The following is a 16,278-nucleotide window of genomic DNA, read 5'->3' on the forward strand; positions in this document are numbered from 1 at the left end:
GCGGAAGCCTAATAAAAATCTTTTCCCGCCTACGACTCCGTTAATTACCATAAGTTAATTACAACGACGTGAAAGCAGAGCCAACCCCTTGCGTCGACTTGCCAACCTCCGCTCCGCTCCCCTCGTCTAAGCCTAGTCTTGTATATGTATCGTATATATATCCGTTAGCTACCACCACTATTGCCACCCCCTTTGCCCACTTTCGTCATATTTACGAGGCGAACTTTGCTTTAAGCCTGCCGATGTTTTAACTTTATCGCGACCGAAGTATGATTTTACGAGAAGCCCGCGGGCTAAATATGCCCGCGTCGTAAAATTAACGGCGTTTCCATAAAGGAATCCGGTGTGCTTGCGTTAAAACTCGATAAAAGCCAATAAAGCATCGCCACGGAGAGCGCAGTTTAGTATAGTTTATCGTCCTTCCCCTTCACGAACTCTCACGAGCTGGTGTCCACAGTTAACCGGTGCCAACCTGCGCCCATTTGCAGCGTTCTCGGATAAGACTTACGAGGATTCTAAGGAAGGAGAGTTCGAGGACCTCGCGACCTACGGATCCCGATCCTCCGAGACCCGGGAGGATCTGGTCCCTGCGCTGTTCGCGAGGAGCCAACGACCAGCTGTTAATTTTTATTGGCTCCGGGTCGAATACGAAAGTTATCGTATTCCTTGCTATTACCTCGTACGAAATCTGTTAAATCGCGGCGAACACTGCATATCCCGTATCTTTAAAATCCAATATATTTGAGATAAAGTTCTATTTGCTTTTTTTACAGTAAAGCGAGCGAAAAATTTCCGATGGATCCTGTCGAGGGCAATGTTACGTAGAATTTGTTAAACTACAGAAAACATTACCATTATGAATAGTTGCGTTAAGGGAAAATTTGATTGAATAAACCCGCGCTCTTAAACTCGAAAAACCTTGCTTTAGGAACTTTGCAGAAGAACCGTAAGACGCGATCGGTCGGTCGCAGGTTGTAGAATCGTCGCACGCACCGAGAGTTCGCCAGAGTGACCACGACGTACACGTAAGATAAGTGGTCGATTATCGTCTGTTCGTCGGGTAATGCCACTAAAAAACAGCATCTCCGTTGGTCGGCAGATAGTGTTGTCTCGGGTTGGTACTCGACGACACGATCATTTTACAACTGAGCTACTATATATTGGTAATGGGTCGGCTTTATCTGGTAACTCGGTCCTCTGTCCCGTGGAAACGTTGCCTTAGACTTCTATCCCCCTCGTACGTACACACCTGCATTTTTGCACATCGGTATCTTTATGGTAACATAAAACGGGTTTACCGAGCAATTTAAATGCCGTTCGTCGCATTAACAGCGCGCCTTAATAGATACATTTTTGTAATTCTAAAATTAGACGCTCCACAGCGCGAGCGAAGAAGAGCGAGCAATGCGCGCCATGTAATCGCACGTACCGACAAATTAATATTACTCGTTAGATTCCCTGGAAAGCACGTTCCTCGCAGTTTCTCCGTGAAAAAGATAAAAAGAATATCGCAGGAAATATAATTAAGGAATCGAATCGTACCAAGGTTCGGTAATACTTGTCGATCGCGCAACTTTTTCCATACTTTAAAAGCTTGCGACGTCCATTTCGTTCCAATACTCCAACTATCTGCCCTGTTTACCATGAACGAGAATACTCGTCCAATTTTCGTAAGCAACGCACGCAAAAGGCAAAGGCCAAGAAAGAGCGAGTGTCGTAGCAAGCAGAGAGAGAGTCGAACGGAAAGGGACACGAACGTCCACATAACTCTGCGGGATCTAGCGAGCGGGGCACGGAGGCAGGACCAGCACAACAACCCTTTGAAGGTTTATGCCGATTCAGGAACGAGTTGATTCATGAAGACGGGATGGACCTCCTTGGGATCCGCGGCTCGGTGCCTCCAAGGCCGTGGCGGGTGGTCCCGCGACTTGATTTCTTGTTTCCTACACCACGCTCGATCTGGCCTGCGTTCTCCACTATCGCTCTCTCGCTCGATCTCGCCGAAGAACGCGACGGAAGAACGGATCGAGCACGGTCGTAGGACAGTGACAGAGGGAACCAACGACGGGAGAGGGCAAAAGAAGGGAACGAGGCCGGCATTCCCCGCTGCTGCCCGTATACCTATAGCGATTGTCGATTTAAATGTTTACTAATAACCAAGCTTGTCCCGCAACCACCCAGAAGTCGGTCGCTTTGCATTTTTATAAGTACATCTTACGGCCGGTTCCGAGAACGAGAAGACGTTTCATATTCATCCGCCGATGCTGCCGTCGCCGGCCGACTGTCCTCTCCTCTCCGTGATACGAGGAGGACTCCTTCTGGCGCGTATTGTCTCTCTGCTCTCGATGCATTCGCCCACGATTAGCCAGCCACCGGTATAATCGTTCGCGTTCCATCGTTACTCGTCCGTAAGTCGGATCGTTAGGACGAAGGATCTGTTTCGCTGAACGTTGGTGGTATACGCGAGAACACGTTGAATAAATTCTTCGTTTCCTTTGTATGCAGCTTTGGTAAGTTTAAAGTGAATTATCGGCAAGAAATTATGTAACGGTATCTGCAAAACTGCTCACCTTTCGCTGATATACCTGGAAGTATCCTTCGTAGTTTCTTCTCACAGATCAAGACAGCAATAGGGGATCGAATGATCGATCGAAGGTACAAGGGATGGATGGGTAGATAGGGAGGAAGAATGACGAAGGCTTTGAGACGCGTTGTTTTTTTTTTTTATAATGATTCGTTTATTGCGAAAGGACACAGTCTGCAAGCCATCTGCCAATGTGGCATCAACGAGCTCGCGTGAAATTTTGGACACGAATGACTAAAAGGTGATGGCGATCGTTCACTCTCGACATGACATGATATGTTGACAGTCGCTGCGCCCTGCGGCTGTCGCGTCTCGTTTAACGAGAACACCACGAACCTCCGACGTAGTATCTCCGAGTACATTCGTATTTTTCCCTTTATCTTTCTGGAAAAGCTGGACACACACACCACCCTGTGTCGCGAACAGATCGGAGCGCGACACAAGTTCCAGGTTCTGTCAGATTACGGGCGGAGTCGGGCGTGTTCGACGATAGAGCGTCGCTTGCGAAATCGACCGAAACAAAAAAAGTCGGAGATAGGAAACGAATAGAAGAAAAAATAAAGGGGAAAGAAGAAAGAAAGAAAGAAAGAAAAACGCGTAGCGAACGATGCGTCGTCGATTATTATTATCACGATCTGCGACGGTTTCTCCAGGATTCGTCGTCGCGCTAAAGCGCTCTCGAGCAATAAATAAATAATACTTACGTACGGAGAAACTCAAGCGCAAGACGCACGCTTTCAACGTGGTTTTCCTCGCACGGGTTGTGCTCCTCCGTAATCTGTCACAGTTAATCAACGATCTATACCCCGTCATGATCGACCGAGTTGACGTGAATCGATAATGTTATAATAAACATCGCGATAACAATAATAATAATCCATAATAATAATAATAATCATAATAATAATAATAATCGTCTTCGTCGTTAGTATGAATTATGATCTCCAATATTATAATAATAATATCGTACCTACTCTACATACAATACATACACTGGCCGGACGCTCTCTACTGGGCCCTCTCTACTATTTACAAACGCATAAATAATTATTAATTATTATCGTGTATTTATATATATAGTATTCTTTATGTATAATATTACTGCATAGTAGACACGCCTAGGATAGTGTATCTTTTTTCTTCGTATTTTTTTGTCTTATTTTCCTTTTAAACCGCGATTAGCTGCGCTGCTGCTCTACGGAAGAGTTAAACGAGCCTACACCATTCCATCTTTCCATCTTTTTTTTCATCTTTCATCGATCGATTTCCAACCTTTCTTTCTCTGCTGTCCCGTTCTTGCTGCGGACAGAAGAAAAATTCGCGACGAAGGACGAGAGAAAATAGGAATCAAGGAGAGAGGGGCAGGATATACCAAAGGACCGAGGGAAGCGAAAGGAATCCAAAAGGAGAAGAAGATAATGTGAGAGAGACAGAGACTAGGAACGGTGGAGAGAGATCAGGGACTTGAGGGGCAGTACATATCATGTATCTCGTTCCGACGTTCTTCGTTCAGTTACTGTACACTAATTACAAGAATGTAGTCTCTGATTATTATTGTCATACACACCACACAACGCGCGAACGGCTGCGCGGCGAACCGTCCCTCGAAACTTCGATTAATAGTAATTAGTCCATCGTCCCCGCGCATGGCAATCACACTCGCCCCGGTGACTTGAGCTCCTGCGTAGACGGCAGGCTTCCGCTCGGATGGGGCGACAGATCGGACCCACCGGAGGACGTCGTTGACGACGACGAGGGAGACAAGCCTGAAGTCGCGGTGGTCAGAAGCACGCCGCCTCCACCGGGGACACCGCTAGCCCCGTTGATCGAGAAAGATTTAACATTACCACTCGCTGACACAGCCGACGCGGAGGTCGTCAGTATACTGGGAGCCGTGGAAGGAGGCATCACCCCACTCAGACCGCCCAAGGTTCTCGAATAAGTTTCCAACAAGGCCATATCTCCGGATCCAAGGTGAGAAGCACCGTAGAGGTTTCGGTAGAAATCCGGGTGCCGAACGAACTGCGTTCCCGAGTGCATAGCTGGATGAAGAGGATGATGAGGTGGCAAACGACTCGCCAGAGGGCTCACCAGCTTTCCGCCACCGCCACCTCCACCTGCGACTCCACCACCACCTCCGCCGCTTCCGCTATAAGGAGACGAGAGACCAGTCATTGCGGTCGGTGTAGGACTCTGTTGTTCACCGTCCTTGCTCGCCATGTCGGCCAAAGACCAGATCCTCGGTTTCGTAGTGACTCCACTGCCCGTAGACGACGCGGTCGTGGTCGGTGGAAGATGACTACTAGGCGGTGTGCTTTCCGGGGAAGGATGGCGCAGCAGTCGACCATGAGACGACGCAAGATACGCGGGATGCTGAAGCTGTAATGGATGCCTAGGCTCTCTCTGATCGTATAGGCACTCCGGGCTATCTGGACCGCTATCTGCTCGCGACTCGCTCCATTCGCTCTCGGTTCTACCTTGGACACCGGTGGACCCACCGCTAGTGCCAAGAGAGTCCATCCGATGGGCCGGTCGTTCTCCGTCCTCGCTTGATCCGGTACCCGAATCCTTTGAGTCTGTGGCAGAGAATAGGATTTGTCTTTGGGCAATGAAAGGGAAAAGGATTGTCGGGAGACGACGCGTTTTGTTGGGAGTAAGAAAGGAATGTATAGAATCGATGAAAAGGTGGAGAAAGGTAGGCGGATGTTTGCCGTGGTTCTTACCTAGCCGGTCTTTCTCGTCCACGCTTTTTCTTCCGCTATCGTCGTCGTCGTTGTTGTTGTCCTCGTCCTCGACCCTATTCCTCGGCTCCCATGTCATCTTGTTCTCTTTCTTCAAACGTCTCCGCGCATTCGCGAACCACGTAGACACCTGAGTCAGAGTCATCTTCGTGATAATGGCCAGCATGATTTTCTCGCCCTTTGTTGGATACGGATTCTTCTTATGATCGTTCAACCAAGCCTTTAACGTACTCGTCGTTTCCCGCGTCGCGTTTTTTCGTCTGGCGCCATTTAGATCCATCCCATAACTGAAACAGATCAAAGTAGGCGGCTGTTCAGTATCAAAGCCCACCGTCTTGTCCCCGTTTCGCGTTAAACTTTCAGCTTTCCTTTCCGAAAGATCAGTGATGTCCTCCTGTAAAATCGAGAAACGTATACGGGATTAAACACGTTCCACCGGCCAATACTAAAAGAGGCAACGAGTCGAACGAAGTCTTTAACAGGAGCCACTCGTTCATCTTTTTATTAAATTCTTCGACATCGGTCGCTTTCATCGTCGTACGATGCACGTAACCCGGATGTAAGGCGGTCGAGAACGTACATAGGTCGCGATACGTTATACGAGTGAGTTGGATAACAGAGACACATTGCGAGGAAGAGAGAAACCGGAGGAGGAGGAGAAACGTAGAAGAAGAAGAAGAAGAAGAAGAAGAAGAAGGCAAAGCCTCCGGTGGAAGCTCGTGTCGGGAAACTTATCCAATCGTGAGGCTCGTTACGCCTCCCCCCAGAGCTCGGTATAAAAGTCCGAGTCCTGCTCGGTTAGAGGAACGATATAAGCGGGTAGCTACTACTTTCATCCCGAGAGCAGATCTCTATCTAACGGTTTAAGCTCCTTCCTTCCATCGCGGTCGTAGTGGAGTGGAGTGGAAAGGAGCGTAGCAAGAGAGAAAGAGAACACGATTCGTTTCGTCTCACCCTTCGGCGCGCCTCGCCCAGACCGTCCGGAGCGACCGACCCCCTGGGATCCCATTACTAAAAGACTAACCCTTATCAAAGATTAAACTTCGGTATAACTGCTGAATCGACGGGATCGAAATTAAATTTTCCAGCGGCGAGCACGGCTGGGAGATGCTTACTCCCTTCTTCTTTTTCCTTCTTTGCTCGGCTCTTGGCCTTTTTCCTTGTTCCACCCCTTGCGACATCTCGACATCTTTTCCGACGTTGCGGTCTTCCGCCCTGTGTTTCTTTATTTTCTCTCCTCTGACGTAAACGGATGAATATATTTTCTTAAGAGTTTTAACGTATCTTTTTTCTTTTCTAAGGACATAGAATTGGATAAAATTTAGGAAATTTCTACCCACGCAAAATCCACCCTCGGCGCAAAAATACGAAACGACGAGATACCGTTAGCCGAAATCCCAATAGACTCGACACGGAAGCGCACCTTCGTCGACGGCGATGCCCCGTGACGGGCAACCGCCATTATTGAGCTTTATTTTCACCCTCTTTCGTTCCAGCGAGCTGGGAAGAAAATACGGGGGAAGAAGAGAGGCAGGCGTGTGTGGACGCGCGACTGACGTGTCGACGGATCGAGCGGGTTGGGGAGATGGTCGCGACGGGATGAGATGGGAAATTAATAAAACTGTCACTTATCTGCCCCTCCCCGGGGCAGGGCTACACGCGCTATCTGCCGTCTCTTCTGTCTTCCTTTCGCCCCTATCTTTCCGTGCCGATTGTGTTTTCACTTCGCGGCCCCATCTGTCTCTCTCTTCCACCGCTGTACCGAAGTCTGTACGCGGGATTCGCAGCAGCTGAAACGAGGCGCTAAACATTTCAATTTGACATCACAGCCGCCTCCGCGAGAGTGTAGATGTAACGTGGTGGTTCGCGAGCGCGCGCACTCGTACACGCGCGTTTCTCCCAGGATACGCTCTATCCTCTTTGTTCTCTAGGCTATCATATCCTACGTTCTGTTCTATCCTATCCATCCGGCAAAAGCGTCGAGGGTCGAAGGCTCGTACACGCGCGCAAAGAGAGCGAAAGAGTGGAGACGGCAAACGGGAGAAGCAGGAAGAGACGGAGGAGGAGAGAAGGAGGCGAGAGAGGTGGGCCATGGCACGGCGCGGCGTACCGGTGATACAGAGAGGAGCAGGAAGATAGAAAAGTGGCGAGAGAAAGAGAGGCGAGGATGGCTTAACTCCGGTCTGTTTGCGAGGAGCAAATGGCGTTCTGCAGTTATTTTAAAATTCAGCCGGTGGCAGGGGGTGCGGATCGGATTAAAAAATCAGAGTGGAAGCTTGTTTCTCATGATAACAGCCAGCCGCCCCCGAGAGCGGGAACTGCTGCTGCTTTCTACCGATTCCGTCTCCCTGCCAGCTACTGCCAACCCCCCGCGGTTGTCGAGCTTCTATCTCTCCGCCTCTTCCGCGTCCATTCGTCTCTCTCTTCCACATTTCGTTTCTCTGTTTCCTTTTCCTCTTGTGCGCCAGAGCGCTCCAACTTTTTCCATCTCTTTCCACACGACGCGACGCGACGCGACGCGACGCCTCGCTTCTCTGTAACGCTTCTCTTCCAATCTGTCTCTCGCTCGGCCTCCGGTATCGCCATACAACCATCGCGAACGCATACACCAAAGGGCATTTCGTCGACCGCTTTAAATACGGCCGCTGCATGCGCGCCAAGCCGTTCTCCCGTTCCCGCATATAGAGACGTGTCGTGTATATCTATATACAAATCGTATTATATACGCGTATATAGGCACAGCTATGATCGTACGTGCGAGCCAGATCGGCCTCTTTCCTCTTCTCGCGCGCCAGGGGTTGATCGCATCAACTGCTTGTTTCCATGGCGATTGCTAATCGGCCCGTCCTTTGCTTCCCGTTTCAACGTCGCGCCTTTGTTCACGTTCCTCGCACCCGCCCGGGGGTTAACGCGTCAAGCTACAGGCAATCTGCCTCCAGAGGTCCCAATAACTTTATCCGGTTCTTTCCCTACCGCTCAGCTGCCTATAAATACTCCATTTATGCTTTTTAGTACTGTCACTTTCTTCTATTAAATAACTGACACGTTTGAATATCCTTTCTGTCTGTTAATTATAGATAGGTATATCGAGATAAAGACTGAGTGATTGAAAAGGAAAGTAATTGAATCTGAAATAGCAATAACTCTACGATAACGGAATTGGTCTTCACCCTTCCAATTCTCCGGACACGAAGATACAACACCACCCCTTAAAGAAACGGTTCGAGCGAATCAACCATTAAAGCCCGCTGAAACAGCCATTTTTCGCGACCCTCGGCCGCACGGCGGTTAACGTAAACGCGTTTGTCATGGCGTAGCTTTTAAGAGGGATAAGAACGGGGGTGAGTGACCATGGCCAGCTCGAAACGAGGCAGGTGTGCGGGCTCGACCGACTCCGCCCCTCGTTACCGCTCGTAACTAGGGGTGATATCCGACTTCTTTTTTCCCTCTCTGTCGTTCTCACGCTACCACCACTATCCCCCTTTTCCCACTCTTAGAATCTATACCCTCGACACACACCTTTCACAGGTATGGTTCCGCGGGCTCCGCGGTCTTTATCAACGCGAAAATGCAGCCATTTCGGTGACGGCGCCATCTTCCCTTGGTAGATACGTGTATGCACGCATACCGCGTCCCTTCGCACGCGTTCACTCACCTAGAAGGAGGTACCTGCCTCATGGTCGAGCTTCGGTTTAATCAACCGCGAAGCCACGCCAACCTTCTGCGGCCCCTTTTCATCCGTCTCTACCTCCGATTCATGGTCGGCTAGAATATCGCGACAATTAGATATATGTACGGTGTGTGTTCGAGTGGACAGCTTTGGACGCTTTCACTTCTTCCTTTTTTGGTATCTTTTATAGTAAATATTTTTTACAGTAATCGATTGTCCACAGGTAAGCTGTGAGTCCTCTACGTATCAAGCAAAACCTTTCAAATATTCCACCTAAAACCTGATCGCCTAACATTGTCAAAAAAATTTTGTCATATTTCTTCGAAGCTCGGAAGAACAAAAAAAAAAAAAAAGAAAAAGATTAAACGTGGGAATGTAAAAATATGGACATAACCGGTTCGCGGAGGGTTCTCGTCAGAGTTGGGGAATTTTTAAAAGAATAGGAATGGAATTGCTTTAAATTTCCATCATGAACCGACGATGAGACTGCTTCGATCGATGCACGATCGAACCAAAGACGGATAAAAGGTAGAAGACGACGACGATGATTCTCTCCTGGCGGTTTATACAACGAACGCACCTACCGTGTACCGATGTCGTCGCGTTAAGTTCTCAGAAGCGCTTCGCAGACTTGCAACACGTCGCGTTGAAGTTTTGCGAACGTGGTGACAGTCGGTTGTTCCACATCCAACTTTATTACCAGTTGCTCGCAACGTGACAGATCGATCGTAAACCCGGCGGTGCGCGCGTGTGCACGCACGTGTGAACGTGCGTTGAGAAACCTGGCAGAAGAGGTAAGTGCACCCACACGCGGACACGACTAACTCTCACGACGAAGATTATACAATCTCACTCTCACTCCCTTTCTCCGTCTCCATTGTACGTGCAACCGAGTTTATATAAAATGATACACGGTTCGCTACTTTGTCATACGATCGTTTAAATCCATCACGAAGCACACACCGCCCCGTAGGAGCCACGATTAAAGTCACTCGCCGCTGAATTATCGTCGACCGAGATTACTCGGCAGCGCGGCGCTCTGTTATGGCTAACTCGCGAAAATTTACAAAAGCCAAACGACTCGGAGCTGCGAGTTCCAGCGGCTACACGCTCGTATGTCTCGTTCTACCGTTACACCGCTGCACGAGTCTTTAACGCTCGATAAAGAACACGCTGAGTCGAGTATGTAATTTGTGTCTGAAATGTAACCAGCTACCCTTTAGGTAAAAGGACACGCTCTTCTGTAAAACATTAATTCATTCCACGCGTCTACGAACCTCGAAAAATTTCCACGCTTAACATTTTACAACTCACTCAACTGTGTTCCTTACATACATATACATATATATAGCTTTGATACTCGAAACAACCTATACGTTTGCACAATTTCCAAGCGTTTTAGAATTGTACGGGGAGCCGTGTTGGCAGGTACTCAAAGAATTGATTAATCGATCGACCTATAAATCTTTAAAACGACTCTTTCCTCATAGCATGAAGCATGCACGGATGACCTTTCGACACGCGTCATTCGTAAAGCAACGTTCACCTGGATGCTCGTTCTCGCGAGGAGAATATCGGTAGAAGGGGTGCGGCCCGGTCATTAAATCCAAGTCGACCGCTCGACAGGCCTAATCTGCGTCCATTAAGGCTAATGAGAAAAGCGCGGAGGCGCGGCTGCGAGACGACGACGCGCTGTCATCTGCACGTCGAAGTTTCAAGAAGAGAAGGAGGGACGCGGTGGCATGTCCCCGCTAACGAAAAACGCGTGTCGGTGACTTTTCACCGGCGCAACCCTTGCGAGGCAAAAACCACCCTCTAGGACTAAAACCGGGTCATTAAACGGCCGTACATCATCGGGGGACGTGACACGTCCTGAAACGCCGCGCGTGGGGCCCGCACTCATTAACTTTGGGATATTCCCGGTTCCTGTCGGATCCGAGGACGGTTTGACGACCGAACGAGTCCTCCGGGAACGCTATAGACGAGAATGAATTTGTCCTTTTGTACGATTGGTGCTGGAAGATCGATCGGGAGGGTCTTGGCTCTGAAGTAGCAGGTTTGAGATGAGAAATTGGGGATTTGAAAAATATGTGCAATGTTACAGGTGTTGCAATAATAGAAGAGATTCGAGTCATGGAAATTCGATCACAATCGACCGTAAGTTCCCGATATACGTAGAATAAATGATAGACTAGTATCAATTTGGATTTGCAGCTAAGCTAGGTAGACATTTTAGAAAACAAGATTATACAAATTTCAATATGTAGACACGCGAGTAGGCACTGTTGCGCGTTCTACGTAGATAGGAGAACGATCGATGAACAACCTTGTTAGACGACTAACCGTTAGGATGAATCAGATGCGCGGCATGATTCGATGTAATTCTATTGCGAGAGCGAAGACGGCAAATATTTGGCGGGGCTTTCAGAAAGGGTTGGCAATATACTCGCGACGTAAATCAAATAAGCGATCTTATCGTCGAAACGTACACCGCTTGTTGGCAACGCTAAATGGTCTTAGATAGGATCGACGTTCGTATCGTTCTAGGTTTAGTAAATAATGCACGGACAATATCCTCTCGATACAAAACTCTCGGTCCGTAAAGGTATGAAACGACGGAAAACGTTTCACAATCGTGCAACGAAGGGACCTTTCGGTATAAAAACTCCCTTTAATCTTATCAAATTCGTGGGAAACAGTGCTGGATATCGAAGGAAATGAATTCGCCTAAGAGCCAATTTCTGTCATGAACAAATATACGATCCCTCGGTAATAATTCGTCAAACAATCACACTCCTCTACTGACCGAAATTGATATATGAGGATTTAGGGTTAGATTTGATATGTATCAATGGTATAATGTTTCTAGATAACGAATGAATATATATGTGTCTCATTTCCTTTTAAGTTACAATAGATATGTAGATTGATACATTAAATATTTAGTTCCTACGTAAAGTTTCTCTAATTCCGAGAAATACTTTCATCTTGATATGTATTCCTAACTTACGAGTAATTATCATATTTGTATACTTATCTACGAAATCCATGAAAACGGTGGATTAGAAAAATTATGTAAATCAAATTAAAGGAAAGGAAACAACCATAGAAAATTCCTAATAAATCTCTAACTTCCAATGCCATGAAGCTTCCACTAAGAAGAACTTTTAGAAAACAGAAAATAAACTTCGCGACTTTTCGCACTCTCAGCTTCTTTCATTTGTTTCCTATACAAAATCTTGAACTAGATGCTCGCACCAAACATAGATTCCCCCAACTATCCGTGAAAGAAATGGGTTCGCGCACCTGTTCGCCGAGGAAAAGGCGACGACGACCGGGCGAGCGGCGATTAAGATTCGCGGATCGTCGCGACGTCCTTAAACGCGCTCGAGGCCCGAAGCGCGTGCCGACACATCGGTCGTTGTACGGACACACTTAATAATACGTGTCGTCGATCGAGGGACGCGACGCGAAACGGGAGGAAGCCGAAGCCGGACATAGGAGCAGCCTATGTAAGCGCGGCCTGTGTTCGTACAACCAGTGACTGCGCTACCCACTGGCCGCTTGTTTCTTATTGTTTACCCTATATGTCCCCGGAAGCAGGGCCAATCCGCCGGAAAGACGAGACCGTTAACCCACACGATCCCAAGACCTCGCGGCCGTGCATGCCAACTCTTTATTATTGGCTTTTTGTATGCTTATGTTAAACGGTCGACGAAGCGCGCGCCCTGGCATAATGTGCTCTGCGATCCTCGCCACCTCGTCGATTTTTACGTGACTGCTTCTCGATCCTTTCTCTTCGCTGCTATATCCTTATCCTTCTTTTCTTTCTCCTCTTATCGAGTACGTTAGAAAACGTTGCAAAATTGCGACGAGTTACTAGAATAGCCGAAAAAGGATTCGCCGATGAGAAACTTCGTAGAGACCGATAAAAGTCGAAGTAGAGTAAAATCTAGATCTCTCAGAAACCAAACTGATCTTTGCTTTTTACGATCGTCTCAATTGAAGGGTCATATACGGGATTGATGTTCAATCCTCAAGTTTCGCCTCCGATACATAGCATAGTTGAGTAAATAATCGTTTACACAAAAAGAACCTGTGAACACGTCGCTATCTTATTAACCAGCGCAAAAAGAAGCAGACTTAATACCGGTACACGGTGTACTGATAAAAGTTCTGCGTTACGTAAGTAGCGGTCGAACATCGAACGAGCATTATCGATGCGACAATTGTTACTCAGCTGTTATTAGCGTCATCGAGCTTGAGTTTCTTCGCGACATAGAAACGTGCGTGCGTGGGAAAAAGCATTGATAAATGTCGTGTGGTCAGGTCGATCCTCGTTGAACGTTGACTGGTACGCTCTAACGACGTTGAAAACTTTGTATCGAAGCATAACATGCAAAAATAAATCTCGTGCCGTGGCTTTTATTACAACGTTTCGAGAAAAAAGACTTCGATAACGTATCGAGTCCACAGCGACGAATAGACTGGCGTACGTGTGTGTAGGAAAAATGCAAGGAAAATAACGACTATCGAATATATGTATACCGATATTTTTGGCCGATGGATAATCCGTTGGCAACGAGATACGAACTTCTGGTGTCTACGACAATGCGTCCAAGTAGAAAAACGTAGCAATTAACATGTTTAACTCGAGTAGAAATTAATTGCGAAGTGTAGGTAGAAATTAGCCTTGTTTGTTAACGATATAGCGTCGTTAATGCGTTGAATTATTCCATGTTTCAACGACGGTGCAAGCGTTCCGTCCACCGAAAGAAAATTGATTTCAATAATATCGTGTTAAATTTGAATTCGATTGCTCGGGCAAGCGAGTACCGTGTGTCGAGGTAATCAAATCGCTGCTCGATATCTTCACCTATCGATACATCGTTTGCATTAATCAACGTATTCCTCGAGCAAGTGTCCGCTGAAGAACCGAACGAAGAAACAGTGGTCTGTGTATCAGTTCATAACCGCTTATCTTGACAAATGGAATTACGGTCGCGAGAAATTGAGACAAATCGTGCAACACGACGTATCAATCAATTCCGCGGGAAATTTAAACACTTGTATTTCCAACAAGTTGTGTCAATATAATTAGCTCATCGTATCTCCGATCGAATCGATCGATTCTCCCTTCTTTTTTCGATCGATAAAATCAATTAACATACCCCGAATAAATGAATTGGCACCGTAATGAGAACCAGACACAACTGTCGTGATTATATTATTGTACAAAAATTTGCAATTAAATACATCTGCGATCTTCGCAAAATATATGCACGTACTAAATACATACGTATTACGTAATTTCTGTATCGTATATTTTCAGGCTTGTTTCTTCACTTCGTCCGTATAATCGTGACTGTTAAATGTCATTTACTAATAGCTAATGAAATTTCGAAATGTTTCTTGCAACACACATAATACATTCGTAAAAGGTATCTGCAAATGTTCGAATACTTTCGTCAGTCCGTGTACGATCAAAGGTAAAAAAGACTAGATTGTTCGACGTTGATCACTGACAACGGATCTCGAAGCCGGCAGGTGCATCCCCGGATCTTCCGGTAATTGTTATCGCGGCGAGGAGTTGCGGTTCCGGTGTGGACCGGCGCGGTAGGTCTCCGTAAAGGAAGACCCGGTGCGCGAACCGACTAGACCGAATGGATGCTAAGCAAGCTGTAGTACCCGATCGCTTCCTTGCATACGAAGCAGTCTCCGCCGGAAGTGCGTCACGCGGCAGTATAGATTCCACGAGGTGAGACCGGCGCGTAGAACGACGTCGTTGACTCGTCACCGGGTCGTCGGATACGTGACCGCGGGTCGCGTTTCTCCGGATCAGATCGAAATAACTGATACGCGCCGGATGTTTTATCATTTGCAACATTATCGCGACATAATACGTCAAATGTAATACGTATATACTATAAAATTCGCACGCAGAGATATCGTCAGTTTATATCCTCGTTTCTATATCCTCTTCTGAGAACCACTGTTTCAGTATTTCTTTGTGTTCGTACATAACTCTTCGGTAAATTATGTGTTACTTTATACGGAATAATTCTTCGCAACGATCTTGTAAAGAACTAATAAACTACTCGCCCATTACTGGCTACAATATCGCTTCCCCATATTCTCATTGTTTACAATCATCGATCTCATTAGCAAGTCGTAAAAGCGAGCTTACAAATCGGTTCGAGTGTCACAGTTTGGCATCTCTATGTACATAAATTCCATGGCGGGGACGCGACGATAACGATAGCGCGATATCAGCTGAAGACAGAAACGAGAAAAGGACGGAGAAAGGGGAAGGAAAAATTGAAAAATCCCGGTGACGTCGAGAAGAAGGCCGGAAACGTAGATAGACCGATTAATCATCGACAGAGTTCGCTTGGTCCACCTCTCTGTGCCATGCGTCTCCAAAGGCAAGCACTCCGAATATTTATAATCTTGCCCTGCGCAGATAATACGATTCCGATTTATCAGGCGGGCAAGACCTTTCACCGATCGCATCGTGACACGCGTTGACCGATTCCAGCGCCAAGCGCGAGAATAAAAACGCCCAAGGCGACAGTCCCGGGTCAACGGAGCGCTAATTTATTGGAATGTTTATGTGGTTCTCTGGCGCGTTATCGGGAACGCGCGCGCGAGAACGCGTCGACATCCCGACCAAAGCTGACTCGCGTGAACGCACGTCGGAGTAAAGCAAGACTTCTTCTCTCTTTCTTCTCCTATATTGTCGAGATTTCGTGTGAGAGAACAGGAGCGTATTGGAGATTCGACTTGCTCGCTCGAAAGACAATTGAGATAATTTTCAAGTGGCAGGAAAACTTTCCGCGCGGGTGACGTCGCTCGGTTTCTTCGGCGGTTAATTAACACGAGAGCACGCACGTTCGATTTGCGTTGAAGCATTTGGAGAAAGGTATATTATTCTTAGTGGTCATATCGTACGAACGTACTGCTATCTGCTCGGCCGAGTCGTATTTCTGTACCGACACCGTGTTATCGTTTCGCGCCACTTTTTCCAAGAGCGTGCAACTGAAAATAATTATACAGTTACCCGTTCCGGCTTCGAAAATGTTCGTCGACGGTTATGCCGAGTTTCCAGCGAATCGAGGGAGATTTAGTACGCGACTGTCTTTATCACCGCGTGAAATATATGGTGGTACTTTGGAAAGCCTCCACTCGTACGTTCTCCGTGGAGAGTTCGTTGCTTTAAATACGCGGTATTTCTTTCCGAATTGTCCATAAACGTTATCCCCTAATTGTCCAAAGCGATATGC

General features: G+C 47.2%; 1 protein-coding gene across 1 annotated transcript in view; it reads right to left on the reverse strand.

The window, feature by feature from the left end:
* Positions 1-2,714: 2,714 nt before the first annotated feature.
* LOC117204435 (iroquois-class homeodomain protein IRX-6) overlaps positions 2,715-16,278 on the reverse strand; it is a 35,280-nt gene continuing 21,716 nt past the window's right edge. Inside the window, exons 4-5 of the mRNA XM_033441834.1 lie at positions 5,308-5,612; positions 2,715-5,160 (exon numbers count right to left, since the gene is read on the reverse strand). Coding sequence (XP_033297725.1) covers positions 4,238-5,160; positions 5,308-5,612 — 1,228 coding nt within the window. The 3' untranslated portion in view covers positions 2,715-4,237. The remainder of the gene's footprint in view (positions 5,161-5,307; positions 5,613-16,278) is intronic.

Source organism: Bombus bifarius, unplaced genomic scaffold, assembly GCF_011952205.1.
Source record: "Bombus bifarius isolate JDL3187 unplaced genomic scaffold, Bbif_JDL3187 scf7180000007978, whole genome shotgun sequence".
Lineage (NCBI taxonomy): Eukaryota > Metazoa > Arthropoda > Insecta > Hymenoptera > Apidae > Bombus > Bombus bifarius.